The 17,814-nt window shown below is 39.7% G+C and overlaps 1 protein-coding gene across 1 annotated transcript in view; it reads left to right on the top strand.

Annotated features, from left to right (window-relative positions):
• The first annotated feature begins 7,837 nt into the window (after positions 1-7,837).
• Positions 7,838-17,814, top strand: part of HBP1 (HMG-box transcription factor 1) — a 31,056-nt gene continuing 21,079 nt past the window's right edge. The window contains exons 1-2 of the mRNA XM_065883504.1: positions 7,838-7,862; positions 17,239-17,422. Of these exons, the coding sequence (XP_065739576.1) occupies positions 7,848-7,862; positions 17,239-17,422 (199 nt within the window). The 5' untranslated portion in view covers positions 7,838-7,847. The remainder of the gene's footprint in view (positions 7,863-17,238; positions 17,423-17,814) is intronic.

The raw sequence follows: 17,814 nt of genomic DNA, 5'->3' as shown, positions 1-17,814 counted from the left end.
TTTGTAACAAGGACTAGATGGCCTTTGGCATTCTTAAAGAATATGAATAATGTATAAGCCTAGCATGGTAAGTAATACATCTGGATAAGCTGTATTATCAAGCTTAAACAACTGAAAAAGGGATTCTCCTATCTAAATAAAATGTTAATGCCTAAGAGAGAAATAGAACTATTAATACATAAGGGAGAAACAGGATTATTAATATATAAGGGAGAAATAGAATGATAAGGAATGCTGCCTTCTAAAATAAAAGTGTGAGGTACAGCCTCATGTTGAATATCAGAAAGAATTTTGATGAGAAGAAATTGGAGGAAAAAAAGAGAAAGAAAGAAGGAAATTGGAGAAAGAGTTGAGACCTTACCTCTTCCACGATACTTTTCAAGGCAGCAAAACTGGTTGAGCAACTGAAACTATGTAGTTGTTAGTCTTTACGAGTATTTAAAAAAAACACCTTGAAAATAAAGTGAATAATGGAAATGTTAGCAATAAGGTAAACCAGGTGTTTGTGGAGGACTTGTGTGCCCAACAGTAATTATGAGAGGTTAACAATCCCATTTGTATAAGTGAGAAAAATCAATGATTCCATCAAAATCATTTACTTTGTGCATCCATGGCAGAACTCATGGGCAATCGAGATCTCTTGCTTCCTCCTGCAATTCTTGGTCTGTCACTTCAACAGAAAAAAAACCCCACACAGCCTAAAAGTTCTGAGATATTAATATATTTATTTGGGGACCTTACTGAGGGCTACAGCCCAGGCAACAGCCTCTCAGATAGCTCTGAGGAACTGTTCCAAAGAGGTAAGGGAGGGGCCAGGATATATAGGAGTTTTTGCTGAGAAAACAAAAATGTAGTCAGACATCAAAAGATTACTGCTAATCACACACACAAAAAAAGATCTCAGTGATTTTAGTGCTTTTCTATGTATGGGGAGATGCAAGAGTCTGGGCTCATTGAAATTATTCCTCTGATATATATCTTAATTATCTAGGGCCAGTATCCTGTTTTTCTCCATCCTGAATTCCCCTTAGGGCGCACTGGTATGGATGGCACCGTGGCTACTGGCTTGAAGGCAGGCAACATTCTTTGTTTACTGAAATGGTAGGTAATGTTTTTTTGTCCACACTCATATTCTCTTAATGATGTTTGAGCCTAGTATATAGAGAAATGTGTACAAAGTTTCCAAGGAAAACTATTTGACCAACAGATCTGGGTCTTCCTGTCCCTTTTTTATGCTCTAAGTTTGTAAATTTAAAGTTGCCTAGGAAATCCTGAAGAAGCATGTAACTTACATAAGGGAAGATGTGATGGTGGATGATACGGAGGTAATTGTCTCCACCTTAAAAATGAAAGGCCACCTGTCAGGTGTTGTTCCCAGATTCTGATTTAACCACAGCTGGGTCTTGCTGTTTTCCAAAAAGATTAAAACGTCACTGCAAAATGTAATATGTGAAATGTTGTTAGTACCAATTATAACTGAGTCTTTAAAGTAGATGCATTTATTACTCTAAATTGTGCAACAAGCAGGACCTGTGGGGTACACAGCAAAAGCCTTTCCTGTCCCGTTTCTTGTTTGTAGGAAAAGGCTTCAGCCTCCTAGACTTTCCCTGAGTTCCAGAGGGCAGATTCAATGTTACTAATTAGGGAAGTGAGGGAATGGGAAGAAAGGAAAAGCAGTAAAGAAACAACAGTGCAGAGAAGGGGCAGGGTCGTGGTTCCTCTTGAAGAGATACACATAACAATCTGGTACATCTCTGAGTTGTTCTACAGGAACTAAGGTCCCCAAGCAGGTGGAGGATGGTAACTTCAGGCTGAGCTCAAGACTCCTGAAGCCCTGCCCTATTACCTCACCACCAACCAATCAGAAGAAAGTCACACCCTGTGCCCTCACCTCAAATTTTGACTTTAAAAACTCTTCCCTGAAACCCAGCGGGGAGTTTGGGTTTTTTTTTTTTTATTTAACACAAGCCCCCCATTCTCTTTGCTTGGCCTGCAGTAAACCTTTTTCTGCTCCAAACTCCGATATGTTTGGCCTCAATGTACATCAGGCACTTGGCTTCGGTCACAATTGGAAAAACAAAAATGGCCTTTTTTCCAAGCAGAAGGTTAAGAGTGAGCTGGAAATGGTCTCTGAAAGGACAAAAGCAGCCTTGATGCTTGACTGTAACAACCCAGAAGTGAAACCCTCTATGTTTTCTATTTCACATAAAAAAATCTTACAAAGTAGAACCCTTGAGGGAGTTTATGAGCAGTAAATATGCCCAGGCAAAATCTCGGATAGAGTTGCTTCTAACTGCTGATTTTCCATCTCTGCCTTAAAACCTACCACAGTCCCTGCTGAGGAACAAGAGAGTGAGCCATGTATCACTAGAACTGCACTGCATCTTTTAGGCCGAAAGCTGACATTTAATACAAGTGGAACTCTCTTTACAAAATGACTGTATTCTTGAAATGTATATGAATGACATTTTTTAAAGCCAAATAATATCTTAATTATCTTAGGAGAGGTGTTCCCTGTAAAGACATCTTTGGCAAATCTTTTAATTGCCCTTTAAAGCTGAACTGAAATTTTATCTTCCATATTTTTATTACTGTAGCACACATTTTGATATGCTTTGTAACTTGAAGGAGTTGGCGTGTATTAATGAGACAAATACTGTCTGCCTTTGTGTGATTGGCACCGTGAGGGAATCAAAATGAATTATAAGATAGTGCTTAAATGCATAAGAAGATGAGATCTGTTCTCAAAAAATAGTGATGAATCTACACAGCAAGTGACACATAAAGCACATGGAAGCTTTTTAACGGGGTCAACATTCAAAACAACATATAACCTACAGCATAACATATGACACACTATATACTAATAAGAAAATTCATGCTGCTTATTTTCTCCTTTTATTCACCTGTTCAGCAGGTATCTATGCCTGGACAAAACGATGCATACAATATGGACCAGACAGAAAGACGCATAAGAAATATGGAAGGATGAAATAATGTGAATTTGGGGGGAGCTAAATGTAAGCAAAAATGTTGTGTAGCACATTTAAATATATATTACTCCTATGATCTTAATTGCTTTTTATCAGAGTTGTCTCTAAAATGAGCTACATCTTACTGGCAACTAAAAGAAAATATCAATACATAGAGAAAGGCCTAGGATACCAAACAGACATAAAAGAAAATGTGTGGAAGTTTGTGTTAAACATTTCAGATACAGGAATGATCTATTCTAGAAAATTTGCAATGAAAGACCTGAGAACTGTCCTTTGAGCAGATGAAAACCGTTACATTTCTGCTTCTTGATTTTATAAAGTGGAAGTGGGATTAAATAGAATTGTTGCAGGACTTCCCTGGTGATCCAGTGGTTAAGACTTCGCCTTCCAATGCAGGGAGTGCGGGTTCAATCCCTGGTTGGGGAGCTAAGATCCCACATACCTCTTGGCCAATAAACCAAAACATTAAAAAATATATATATATATATATATATAGTAACAAATCCAATAAAGACTTTAAAAATGGTCCACATCAAAAAAATTTTTTTAAATAGAATTGTTGCCTTCTCTAATACATTTTCAGTAATACTAAATTGCACAACTTACAAAAACTTTCTGAGGGCTGAGGACACCCACGTTTATTTCTCTAGACTTGGCTGTCCTAAACGCCAGACAAATACGTTCAGCTGCTTACAGGAACTGGGTACAAAAATTTCCTGCCTGCACAGGGAGCTCATCATCTGAACTTGACCCCATCCTTTCCCCTTCTCCCAGTGTCCATCTCTGGTTTTTCCAACATTCCCTATCTCTGTCAACAGCATTGACAATAGCACTGACGCACCACAGGTATCCCAGCCAGAAATCCTACCTATCTCAGAAACCCAACAATTCTTCTTCTTAAATTTTTTATTGCGGTAACATTGGTTTATAACATTATATGTTTCATATGTACAACATATTTCTACTTCGGAATACACTACAGCGTGCTCACCACCAAAAATTTAGTTTCCATCTGTCACCATACAGTTGATCCGCTTAACCCATTTTTCCCTCCCCCCACTGCGCCCCTTTCCCTCTAGTAACCACTACTCTGTTCTCTGTATCTGTGTGTTCCAACAATCCTTGATTCTTCCTCCTAGTGGTGATTGCGTTATGTCACCCACATATCAACCACTGAAGAAAGGTCTTGCTTTATGGTCATGTGAGGAAAATCTAAACTTTTAATTGCATCAAAAATTACAAACACAAAAGACATATTTCTCAGTCCTGAAAGGGCCTTCATCATTTAATTCCCAGGCAATTCCTTACAATTTGAGTTTACCTGAGTACTTTGAACTAAGATAATTATAAAATTAGCTCATTTTATAAAGTATACTAAGATATATGGAAGGATATTTGTATAAGAGTTTAAATAATCTGCCAAGAAAGATACTACCTGAAAAGTTTGGGCACTTAACTATTTTAGTCCATCTATGTGCTCCATTTTCTAATTTGAGTACTTGATTTGAATGATTTCATTACCTTTTAACATTTTGAAGAGCGATTTTTTTTTTTTTTTTTTGGCCGCACCGAGAGGCTTGGGGAAGAGGGAGGGGCGTGGAGTGCGGGGTAGTGGAAAGCGCAGAGACCTAACCACTGCGCAACCAGGGTATTCCCCCAACAGCAATATTTTAAATATTTAAGCAGTGCCATGTGCTTTTTCTCCTACCTTTCTTAGTCCAGCACAGTAGTCACTGGTGTACCAAATGTGGTGGAATCCAGGGAAATACATTGTTTAATTTCACCCCTAAGTAGGATTTATCTAGTTATTTTTTTAACTAACAAACTAGAACTTGATGTTTCTTTATAAAGACAGAAGTATTTTACAAACTGCTGAAAAGACATTTGGATGTTAGTAGACAACTTCTTGACCTATCTGGGCATAGTTTATGTGTAACGTGTGTGTGTATATCATATCTGTCTAACCAAAAGTAGGTGCTATTTAAAGAAACTAATTTTTTTAATGTCAGTTTTATCATGGAAGTATCTTATGAACAGATGTTCTTTATATATATATAAAGATTTTATATCCATTATATAAAATATAAACCTCATTTTATATTTTATTATATATAAATAATATATTAGTGATAAAAAATTCTTTATATCTGTTTTAGTGAAAGAGTAGAATTTACATATGTAAAGATTTCTAAAGAGATCTTACTGGTTTTGTACTTTGATCTTTGTTCTGGCTTAGGAGTCGGCTGGTTTTGTTAGCCATCCAAGAATGAATGATGATGTTCCTGTTAAATATACATAAGGTACTAATCTAGGCATTTAGTTTCCCAGGAGAGTCAGAAGACAGGACTAATTGTCCACTTAGAGGTATAGAGATTCTAACACTGATATTTAATCAGTTGTGACTGAACTATGAGAATTTTACTCTTCGATTTAATGACTTGGACAAAAACGAGAGTATGTGAAAATATTTTATATCTTTGTATCCTTATCAACTAGCACAGTGGTCAACCAATAGTAGGCACGGAATAAATATTTTTGAATGAATGGATAGAAAAACCTTTACAGGGCCATTAAAAGATAATCATTTCTAATAATGTACAACAGCTTGATCTGTAGGTGAAGTTATTCTTGCCATCTTCTGTAGGTGAAGTTATTCTTCACATCATCCCATTTATTCCACAAATAAAAATATCTCCACTAAGGCTTTTAGTAAACGCTTTCAATTAAAAAACCTTTTAAAATAAGTTAAGGTTCAGCCAAAAGTAGATCTCATGGTTTATACAGTGAAGGGGAGAAAGGAGTGGCACCAGCTCTTGAGAGTTCATTTTTCAGGGAGGGAAAGCTTTTTAGTTTCCTGGAGGGAGTTACTCATAAATAGCTCAGATTTTAGTTTTCAGTAATCAGGTGAATTCCATGGATTTTTCTTTCTGTTAAGAAATTAAACACTGGAGTTCATATTTTCAATTTTTCAATTCTGGGGCACAATGACCCTCCACTGTTAAAAAAAAAAAGGAAGAAAATAAAAATACACAGAATAGCAGGGCCACATTCGAGTCCTGGGGTCACTCCATTAATCTCTGAATGATTGTAAATACAAATCTTGTCCTTTTTACTCAGGGAAAAATTTAGGCATTTTATTGGTCCTCTGAATTACAAAAAAATGTTTGATTACTATTTGTGAATACAGAAAGTGAATCTTTGATCACATGGTAGGGAGGACTATTCCATAATTTCCATTTAAGGATTCGAACAGGGAATCCCTAACAGAATTTGGAAACTTGTTGCAATATGGGAAAGTTATTTTGGATTTCCAGATTTGTTATGTGGGTTTCAGATAGATTTAAAAATTCAGGAAATGTAGGGGGTTTAAAGGAATAACCAGCTAGGATTTAAGGCTCCTTTCCAAAAGTTTGACTTTATAGATTTCTCACTAATATGTTTCCTGCCCTTAATTTTAAACATACATATAGTGATCTAAAGATATAAAACCTAAAGCATAGCTTAAATGGTTAAACACTAAAGCTTCAAAGGAAAAAAGGTGAATAATGCCTTTGTAATGGGAATGGTAAAAACATCAATTATAGACTAGGGACTGGACAGCCTTATTTAAAGTGAAGGTAACTATAAAGCCAGAGAAGCCATCCTCCTCGGGTGAGTCAGAGCGTTAGTAACTTGAGGAACTCCTAGTGAAAACGAAGCGGGAAGACATTCTTCTTTCATCAATGGAAAGACCTCTGGAGAGAAAAACTGGTTAACAAAAACTCACCAGAGAAATTCAGATAACAATTCACAAATTAAATCAGTTTAAGTCACACATTATACCCCTCTGATTACCTTAAACAACGAGCAAGCTGGTCAATATGGAAAACATCGCTTTGACTTCCCTTAATTCCAAAGTCAGTAGTAATCGCCCCTCGCCCCTCCCGTCCCGAGCTTTGTAAATTCTCCAGACCCCGAGCTTCTCTCTCACAGCTCATCCCCAAGCCTCTCGGTGCCTGGCACGTAGACGGCATTCAAAAAATCTCGGGTGAACTGAACAGAGTTGGCAGAGAAATCTCAAGCTGCTGTCCCGGGAGGGGCGAGGCCAGGCTCAGGATAAAATAATGCTAAGTCTTCCCACTGGAGCCCAGCACCACCTTTATTATCCCCACTATGCCTGGGGCCGTGATTTGTGGGTGACTGGGTCCCCCAAGAGGCAGCGCTGCTTCCGCTTGTGCAGTCATCTCCTTCCCCTCGCACTAAAACAATACCTTGGCCGCCTGCCAAACTTTGAGCAGCGAGCGACTCTGGCTGTTTATGGCCCGGAATGGGTGCTGCGAGAGGTTTGGGGCGGCTCTCAAGTGCTACCAGAGGAAGAGAAAAGGCCAAAGCTCTAAAACACTCACTTCCTCCTCCCCCTCCCTTTTGTCCCAGACACCAAAACAAACGAGCTGATACACGTGTCCCTATGACTCTTGTTTACTATCAAGCCTGTACTGTGCACGCGCTTCTGGGATATGTAGTCCAATCGGTTCCTCCGACGTGCAGTTCCTAAGAGGAACGCAGCTAGGCCGAGACTACGAACCCACAATCCATTTCGCGGGCAAAGTTTGGCTCGGGTCCCGGCAGTCTCGGCAGCAATCCAATCCGAAGCGCTCACCCTAGTGATTGACACGCCATCTTCTCCACTAAACACAACACAAAAGTCAATACAAGCCCGCCCCCCGAGACGGAACACGGTATCACCCAATGGGAAAGGGGAAGAATCGAATGGCAGTTCCACAGACCAATAAGAGGGCGAAGGAGCTGGGAGGAGGCTCAACCTCCGGGGGTTTGAGGGGAGGGGGAAGACGAAGCTTGAAAGACTTGGTAATGGCGACGGGTTTGGTAAGTAGGAAAGTTTCGGTTGAGGACTAAGAGTGGCGGCGGGAGCATTAACGTGCGCCGGGGAAGCCGGCGTCAGTCGGAGAGGGGTACACGAGTTGCTGGTGGTGTTGTCGCGGCCAGGGCGGCCCGCGCCGGGGCTGCCCGCACTCCGCGACGGGTTTGTTGTCTTTCTGTTCGGGAAGGGGTGGGGGTGGGGAAGGGAGGGGCAGGATCCCGAAGGTATCGGGCGGCCGGGCGAGCTCGGGTCGGCGCTCCTCTTCCTCACGGCGGGGGCAGTTAACCGTCCGATATCTGCCCGAGGCGAACCCACCGGACCGGCGCTTCCCGCAAGCTCACCTGGGCTTCGCGGCGGCGCGGCCCGTGGGGGTCTCGGGGCGGGGGCTGGGAGGCGTAGGCGAGGACGGTGCTCCGGGCAGGGTGGCGCGGTGGGTGGCCGAGCCGGGTGCGGAGATGGGGCGGGCCTGGGCGGGGGAAGGGGGCTGACGCGGCGCCGGGGCTGCCCCGGAAAGTTTGACTTCAACTCCTCGCGAGTAGGCGGAGGGTCGGAGGTTGGCCCGGGGTGGGTGGCCGGCCGCGGGTGGGGGACTGCCGTGAGGCGCCGCCTCTTTAGGGGCCGAGAGGGGCTCGGGTCGAGCTGGGAAGCTCGCAGAGCCGCTGGGCCCTGGGGCTCATTGTTACGCAGTTCGAATGAATGGGCTCCTTGGCGCCTGCGCGGTGGGGCTGAGCTGAGGGGAAAAACAAGCCTGGAGTCCAGGCTGCGGTCACATGATGGGGGGAGGGGAGGGGAACGCGATGAATGGCGAAAGAGGGTGGGGGATGGACTTGGCGTGAACCGGGAGGCACTGCCTCTGTGTGACCGAGAGCGAGGCTTGGCAGGCGATTCCAGTCTCCGCCTTCCAACCTATACTGCTGCCCCAGGCAGATTAAAACAAAACAAATAATCCCGGCGAAATCGACAGTCGGGGCCCGGTTTTTGTAGCTTCTTCTAACGCTACACGCAGTCTAGGGGATTTCACTTTCCGCGGTGCGTTCTACACCATCTAGAGTTCATTCTTTAGGAGTTTTCAGCAAGAATCTTTTGTAAAAGGAGCTGTGGCTGCAGGGAGATACTCAGACTCTTTAGCTCTGGGAGCCAGTGATGCTAAGAAGGGAGGAGGGTAAAAGGGAGTTGTGTATATACTACAAAGTGTTGGCGTCCTACCAACAATTTAGACTAAGTGCTTTAGATTTATTTCCCTCTAACTAGCAATAACAGGTGATTCCCAGCAGTGGTCTTGAAATTAAAGTTACCTTTTGAGAATTAAAATAATTTTAACATTTGTAAATACTTTTCTATTGTTTAACTATTGATAATGATCTACATTTGTGATGTACTTCTAGTTCTTTCCGTCGTTCCTTTTTGTTATTGTTTTTGATATTTTCTGCTTTAGCTTGCTAACGAGAGTGTTAGGGTCAACTGTTGAGTTTCCATGATTAAACTACTTAGTTCTTGCTGAGCAGGTAATTATTGACAAAGTTTTAAGGAAATTTGAATTATATTCAAAGAATTAAATACACTCATTAAGTTTTTGAGCTACTTTATACATTTGAGGAAGCCGTTTAGCCACTTTATAGCAAAGTACTTTAAAACAATAGTTTTTGTTTATTCTAACTTGACTAATATATTATTTATAGAATGAAATTTTGATTTCACTTTCTAGTTTCCATTTTATTTAATTTCATAAGCCCCATTACCTTTTTCAGCCTGGAAAACTCTTCCCCCTTGTTCACTTCTCAAACTTCTACTGCATATGTTATTTTAAAAGTTACCCTCTCCCGGGATTTCCCAAGATTTCCCATGTTTCACAGTGCTTGCTTCTCAGACTTCAAACATGGTACTGTCGCTTTAAGAGTTGTCTCCTCCACTGTATTTTAATTTCTTTGGACGTTTTCCTCACTATCCAAATGCTCCGTGATGAAGGCTAACGGGCTTTATGAATGAATAAACTGCTAGACCTTGAAGGCCCTTGAGGGAGAATTGCTAGCTGGTCTGCTGTATTTCTGTTTGAAATGAAAATATTAGTACTTTTTCTGCCATAAATTATGATAAGTTAGTACCATGTTAATGAGACAATGCCAGGTATTTTACATGTATTATCTTTTGAGTATGAAGGCGAACTTTTATCTAGAATGAGAAAATAAATCACAACAAATTTTTTTAAGCTGACAAATACGTTTGTATATCACAAAATTGAGGAAAAGTGATATTCTTTATTAACAATGATATTCTTGTATATTCTTGTTTATGCCTGACCCATCAGTAATAGTCATATACCTTCATATTTTGATCTGCATTTACTTTGGTATTTCATATCATAGTTTACACTGTCATTTTCTGTAGACAAAATAGAAAAATAATTTTCTTCTATAATATAGTTGATTAAATTTTTAGAAGTTATTGGTAGTAGTTTAGAAAAGCTTCTTCCACAAGTTGTTATACGTAATGTGAAATTTTTTACAGTTACAATCAAGTTTGGGAAAATAAATTTCTTTCATGTAAGAATTCTTTCATATATGATTTAAAGGTTTTTTCATACAGTGACTCATCTTAAGTACTATGTGAATTGACAGTACTCTTTTTAACAGGTTTGTGGATAGCTTGTAGTGGTGTGTTAGGGGTTTGCTGTTATCTTCATCAATTTCAGTATTTTGTGTCAAGTCAGCACAAAATTAGTAAGAGCTTATATAGACGTATTTGGCACTGGGCGACTGATTGGTAGGAGAATGCTTTGGAACCAGGTAAGGGTGTGTGATGTAGTGTCTTATATACTTCCAATAACTATGAAAGGTAGACAGGCGCTGGTCCCATTTAGAAAGAAGAAAACTGAGGCATAGAAGTTAAACTGTTCAGAGTCATATAGATGGTAAGTGATGCTCTACAGTAATATATTTTATGGAAAGAATACCACCCACTGTTGGGGTGTGGATTTTTTTTTTTTTTTTACCTCAGCACTGTGGCAAACTAGAGTTGTAGAAACATTTCTCTGAAATCTTTTGTTTGAAGTTTCATTGAAAATATTCTAAAAGAACTACATTAAGGCTTCAACTGCTTTTGGTGTAGAAAGTTATGTTTAATATAGTTTGTAATGGAGGCTTATTTTAGCTTGGAATTATGTAATCCATTTTAAATACCACTTCAATTCCTCATGTTAGAGTTATAAAGTAATTGCAAATTACTGTCTCTTCACCTTCTCCCCACAAACAGTTTGAGCTTGATATAGAAGTTCTTCAGGATTAAGGGAGGGCATGTAGAAGATCCTTTCCTTGATGTCCATAATGAGGATGGAAAGATAAGGAGTCAGGGAAGAATTGGCACTTGAACGTAGTTGAAATGAGATGTCTAACTTACGTTGGTCTATCCCTTTTGTCCTTTTTCTCAGTTTCTTTTTTTTTTTTTTGAAGAGAAAATGGTCCCATGCAGTCATTAGAGCCCTGTTTTTCTCATCCAGAATATTATTATTATATATATATTTTTTCTTGGCTGTGCTGCATGGCATGCGGGATCTTAGTTCCCTGACCCAGGTATCAAACCCGTGCCCCCTGCTGTGGGAGGGCAGAATCTTAACCACTGGACCTCCAGGGAAGTGCTTCCTCATCCAGAGTAATACTTTGTTCAGAGCTGTTTTGAAGTTTATACAAAGTTAAGTGAAGTATGTGGAAATGCTTGGCACATAGTAGATAGACATTTAGTAAAACCTAATTTCCTTCTTTTTCATTCAGTGAGACTTGGCTATTTTTAGGCATCTCTTCCTCTCCTCTTCCTAAGATTTTGTGGATATTTACTTCTGAAAGTTTGCAAAACAAATGCAGTAGGGCCTTCTCATCCCCACTCAATAAAATAAAAATTTGTAATATTGAACATGACATTTCAAAGTACAACTGCTGGAGAATTTTACTCTTCCTTTTTGAGAATTCACAGATCTAGTGAAGAGTTGACGTGTACGGAGTTAACTAAACACAAGATGAGCTATGTCCAATCCTGTAATACCAGAGTGGTATACAAAAGCATGAATGAACAATAGCCTTAGCTCTACCAGGAGAAATTTGAAAGAGGAGCTTGTTTATCATAATGAATATCTAAATTGGTGTATGTGGGGAGTTATTTTTGAGTACGGACTCTTCTGGTGTTCCTTTACGGTATCAGAGGCCTTGTTTCCCCTCAATACTATAGTTTGACAGAAAACTGAGAGACAAAAAGCTTACCTTTGTCTATGGGCTTGAATTTTGGTTTCATGTATTTTATTTAATTCTCACAATAGCCCTGTGAGATAAGTAGAGGCACCTTGAGATTAAGCGACCTGCCCCAGGTTACCTGGCTAGCAGGTGAACTTCAAGTCTGTTGACTTGAAGTCTAGGCTCCCGTTTACTGTACAGGAGGTTTACAGAAGGAGAACTTCCACTATCTCAAGACCAGACTTTTGATAGTCTTGAGCAATGAGAGGTGAAAACACATAGAACTCAAGTTCAACAAATATTTATTTGGTCCCTTTTGGTTTTTTTTTGCGGTACGCGGGCCTCTCACTGCTGTGGCCTCTCCCGTTGTGGAGCACAGGCTCCGGATGCGCAGGCTCAGCGGCCATGGCTCACGGGCCCACCCGCTCCGCGGCATGTGGGATCCTCCCAGACCAGGGCACGAACCCGCGTCCCCTGAATGGGCAGGCGGACTCCCAACCACTGTGCCACCAGGGAAGCCCTATTTGGTCCCTTTTGTTACTTGCTTTGAAACTAAAATGTTTTTTTCCAACTTCATTTAAAGAGTATTGTGATGAGATGTTGGTAGCTTACTAAGACAGAGTGCTGAAGAAATGCTAGAAGTTGCAAGGAGATATGAGTGCAGAGTGAATGGTGACCGGGCACCCGGGACCTGCTGAGGCGGAGAGCGAACCTATCTGGGAAGAATGAGAAAACGAAAGGGCTCTGCAGAGGGAGGGGGAGGACACCACAAACGAACTGCAGCTCTGCTTCCTACCCGTAAGGAGAGCTCTGAGGACAGGTATACATAAATATCGCAACTCTGAATTTCATAATAAAGGGGAAAAGTGAGAAATTTTTCAAGTTTAAAATTGCAACTTGGGCTGACTTAGGCCGATCACATCTGTATATGAGGCATGTACAGATGTTGATACGGAGTTTGAGTCACTAAGTCAGGATGATGAATTGTGTTCTCCGTACTTAAGATCTGTATATGAGGCATGTACAGATGTTGATACGGAGTTTGAGTCACTAAGTCAGGATGATGAATTGTGTTCTCCGTACTTAAGATGTTGAAAAGTTTTCTATGGGAAGGGTTAAAATCTGCCATCTAAACTTAATATTGATTGTTCCAAGAACTTACACAGAATAACTAGTTTCTCTCATGTTTGGGGCATTACTAAACAAGGAGTCTGCACTGATACTACCAGTTACCGTTTCTTTCATGAGGACTTTCTGGCCACAAGGCAGGGCATGCAGGATCTTCCTGTTGACGGGCCCCCTGCAGTGGAAGCTCAGAGTCTTAACCACTGGACCACCAGGGAAGTCCCTCATGAGAACTCTCAAAGGAGGCTGGGAGCGAGTGGCACAGACAGAAATTGGGAATGTGAATATACTCTACTCTTAATACACTCTCCCTTAAATATTTGTTATAGATGTTCCTGCATACTCATACCGTGTTTCAGTATGGTTTTTTAAATAGACTCAAAAAAATGTTTAAAATGTGGTTCTGATCATGTTAGACCTCTGTTCAAAAGTATGCAGTGGTTCCCATTGTCTGCTAGTTGCTAATAATAATACTGGCCAGTCTACATTGAGAATTTGCTCTGTTAGGCACTACTGTAAGCTTTTGACATTTATGAGTTCACTGAGTTTTTACAACAACCTATACAGATGCTTTTATTATTTACATTTTACAAACAAGTCATAAAGATTTTAAATAAATTGTCCAGGGCACATAGCTGGCAAGTTAGCAAATATACTATGAACTCAGGAGTCTACTGTCAAAGTCCTTACTTATCCTTGTCTACAAAAAACAAACCAACTAACCAGTTTTCCTAAATTAGGATTGAAGATTCTGATCCCAGTCTACCTTTCCAGCCTTAGTATTGATGGATGACCGGGAGACACAAAAGGCCATCCTGCCTTCTGGCTTCTATGTTCTTCTGATTTCATCCAGTCCTTTGCTAACTGTGTGAGTTTGCTCGTGTGAGTTTCTCATTGGGAGCCTCCCATCCTTCTTTTTTACCCATTCATAGCCAAGCCCTGGCTTTGTAGAACTATGGTCATTTGCTTATATCGTTCCACTAAAGTGAAGATTCCTTGAGATTCATGATCAGCTGTTCATCGATGCACCTAGTATAGTGCCTTGTACATAATATGTATTAAATAAATGAATATATATACACACACACATATATTTACATAAAAAGGAATGTGGCAGTCATTTTTAGCCTGCTGGTTCTCACAACACACCAGGGGTTCTTTTGAAAGAAAACAAGTAAAAACCAGTGCGCCAGGGTTGTACCCCAGACCAAATAAACCACTTGCTTCGGAAGGAAGGTGGGGCCTGGGCATCATTGGTTTGAAGCAGACATTGTTCTGTGTGCCACTAGGGTCGAGAATCTCAGATCAAGCTAAGTTTGCTTGGCTTTTGCAACGAGAAGGTGGAGGCTCAGAATCAGGATTTGGCTACTTACGCTTGAGAAGTCGATTTGTGTTACCATATCTCTTGTAGCCACCAATTTTGTAGGAAATTATTTGTTATACCCTAGCAGATTTGCTGTAACTATATCATAAGACTGTGATTAATCACTACATAGTAGCTTGTCCCTACTGGAAAAGCGTTCATTTGTTGGGAATGCTTCAAACATCTTTTAGATAAACTGTTATTTGCTTAAAGTAGTGGTATGATCTGTGACTTTTTATTGAGATGTGTTGGATAACTTGTCAGATTTCCCAGGGAGGAAATTACCGAAGCTGAATAGCTAGTTGTCTGGTCTCCTGTTGTTAACTGTTTTCAATAACTATCCTGTTTAGAACATGAAGTGCCCATAGTATGCATAATATTGCCCTATGTCAGTCTAGGGATAAAAAACTTTTTTTTAAAGTCATTTTACATTTTTTTTTTTTTTTACTCACTTTGTTTCATTTCATCCTCACAACTGCTCTAGGAAGAAAAGAGCAGGAGTCATTAGCCCTGTTTTCAGATGGAGATATTGAAGCTCAGTCACTTTAGTTCATAGATTTAGTAAGTGATTAAGCTGGTATCAAACCTGTTTCCTTCCACCTACCCCAGTTCCCTTTTCACTACTCCATACTACATCTCACCGTCGGTATTGTGTAAGGCTCTAAGTGCCCAAGAAATGGGTAATATTTGAGGATACAGGCAGAAAGCATCTGAAATAAAATATTAGAAATAAAGTAAGGCAGTGGTCAGTTTGGCTGTATGTGTCAAAAGCCTTAAGAAGATGTTTAATTGCCATCCGACTACTAATCTGTCCCTGGGAATCTAAAATAACCAGATATAAGCAAATACTTAAAAAAAAAAGAATGTAAATTCACTGTTATTTAGAAGATTGGAAAAACTGGGAATATGTTTAGCAATAGGAGGGATAAATAAATTTTGGTACATCCTGATGATGTATATTATTTAACTATTTAAAATAGATCTTTGAAAAATTAATGACATAGGAAAGTGCTTATGAACTTATGTTAAGGAAAAGGTCTCAACTATTAATATATATAATATGAAGTATGAAGAAAAATAAATGATTTTATTTAGGTAAAACGTAGGTCTGTGCATGAAAAAGAGATTGGATTGTAAGATAGTACATCAAAATGTCACAGTATCTAACTCGGGTTGGTGGGATTAGAAATAATTATTATAGGGGCTCTCCCGGTGGCACAGTGGTTAAGAATCTACCTGCCAATGCAGGGGACACGGGTTCGAGCCCTGGTCCGGGAAGATCCCACATACCACAGAGCAGCTAAGTCCGTGAGCCACAACTACCGAAGCCTGCGTGCCTAGAGCCCGTGCTCTGCAGCAAGAGAAGCCACCGCAATGAGAAGCCCGCTCGCCGCAACTAGAGAAAGCCCACGCTCAGCAACGAAGACCCAACGCGGCCATAAATAAATAAATAATAAGTAAATTTTTTAAAAGAGAGATAATTATTATATTCCTTTTATTTTTTAAGAAAAGCTGTTTTCATTTTTTCCACAGTGGTCATATATTTTATAGTCAGGATAACATTTCATGATTTAAAAGTTCATTGGAAAAGCCTTTGTAGAAAAAAATCTGTCAGTGTTTGTTGGTGATTATGACATGGCTTAGAAAGCTCTGGTATAAATGTCTTTTCACTGCATTTATTGATCAGCCTGGGCTAGGGTACCTGACTTTTATGGTACTTTTTTTTTTTGGTCACACCACGGGATCTTAGTTTCCTGACCAGGGATCGAACTCGGGCCTCAGCTAACCCCGGTAGTAGTTAGCGCCATATCCAAACCACTTGACTGCCAGGGAGTTCCTGACTTTTGTTACTTTTAAGAGCAGTATATTCTGTTTTATTTTGAGAAAAAAAACACTATATGTTAGAATTTTTTGTGTATTTCATATTAACTCATTAGAACTTCTAAAAAATGAGATTTGGAGTGGTGAGAAATCAGGAAATCTTGCTGCTTCTGTCACCCATGTTAAATAACAAATTTGATCATCGTCCAAAGGCAAGAGTGTAAAAGGTATAACCACATTTTATATTATTAATCTTTGTAAAAATTGTAGCCTATTCAGAAGGTCAGGTATCTTTTTAGTATGGTTAGGTCCCAAATTCTCATTAAGAAAACATTTTTATTTTTATAAGAAGTATAGTATATGGCCATTTTAAGAAACTCTTTTCTATTTTATTTTTTTGTCTGTTTTTTTTGTGTTTTGTTTTGGCCCTGCCACGCGTCTTGAGGGATTTTAGTTCCCTGGCCAGGGATCGAACCCGCGACCGCTGCAGTGGAAGTCCGGAGTCTTAACCACTGGACTGCCGGGGAAGTCCCAAGAAACTTTTAAAAATATTCGTTAGAGACTGTAATTTTAAGTTCGTTAAACTTGTTCACTTTCAGAAGATGAGAAAACAAAGTAATGAACACAGTTGATAAATACTAGAGAAATTAAAATAGAATCTTCCAAAAAATGTGCAAAATAGAATAGACCTTCAGTCATCCATGTCTAAAGGTTTTGAGGGGGATACAGATAGCAATGTGTGATTAAAGATACAACATTGTGATGTCTCTGATTGACTTTATACTTACATTATTTTATACTTACATTATTTCCAAATCACATGACTTGACATTTTTTTCTTATATTATTTTTAAGTCGGAGCACCATAACATGGTGTGGGAAGTGAAGACAAATCAGGTGCCTAATGCAGTACAGAAACTCCTGCTAGTAATGGACAAGAGAGCTTCAGGAATGAATGACTCATTGGAGTTGCTGCAGTGTAATGAAAATTTGCCATCCTCACCTGGATACAACTCTTGTGATGAGCACATGGAGCTTGGTAAACAAAATGAAGTTCTTAGGAATCTCACTGAGATTCAGATTAATTTTCATGTTTAGCTAGCTTTTCCACCTACCTTGAACTGATAAAAAGTATGTCAAGTTTTTGTACATCAGAAGTTTTCAGTGTTCTCTTATTATTGCTTGTGAAGTATTACTTAAAACCAGCCTAACTTGGGGCTATTTATGGTTATCATAGAGACTCATTTACAAATTTTCAAACTAAACTGCCTTTGTGGATAAAGATGAGCCTTTGAACACCTTATGAAAACCTTACTGTGTGACTTTTCAAAAGATGTTACTTTTGAAATATCCATGTGAGCTCAGCAAATTATGCTGGCCACTATTCACACCTGGTTTGTTGGTATGATGGGGAAATTACAGTGGACCCTT

This window comes from Phocoena phocoena, chromosome 9 (genome assembly GCF_963924675.1).
Source record: "Phocoena phocoena chromosome 9, mPhoPho1.1, whole genome shotgun sequence".
NCBI classification, from domain to species: domain Eukaryota; kingdom Metazoa; phylum Chordata; class Mammalia; order Artiodactyla; family Phocoenidae; genus Phocoena; species Phocoena phocoena.
The sequence above is the reverse complement of the archived record's forward strand: the minus strand, read 5'-3'. Positions and strand labels throughout refer to the sequence as shown.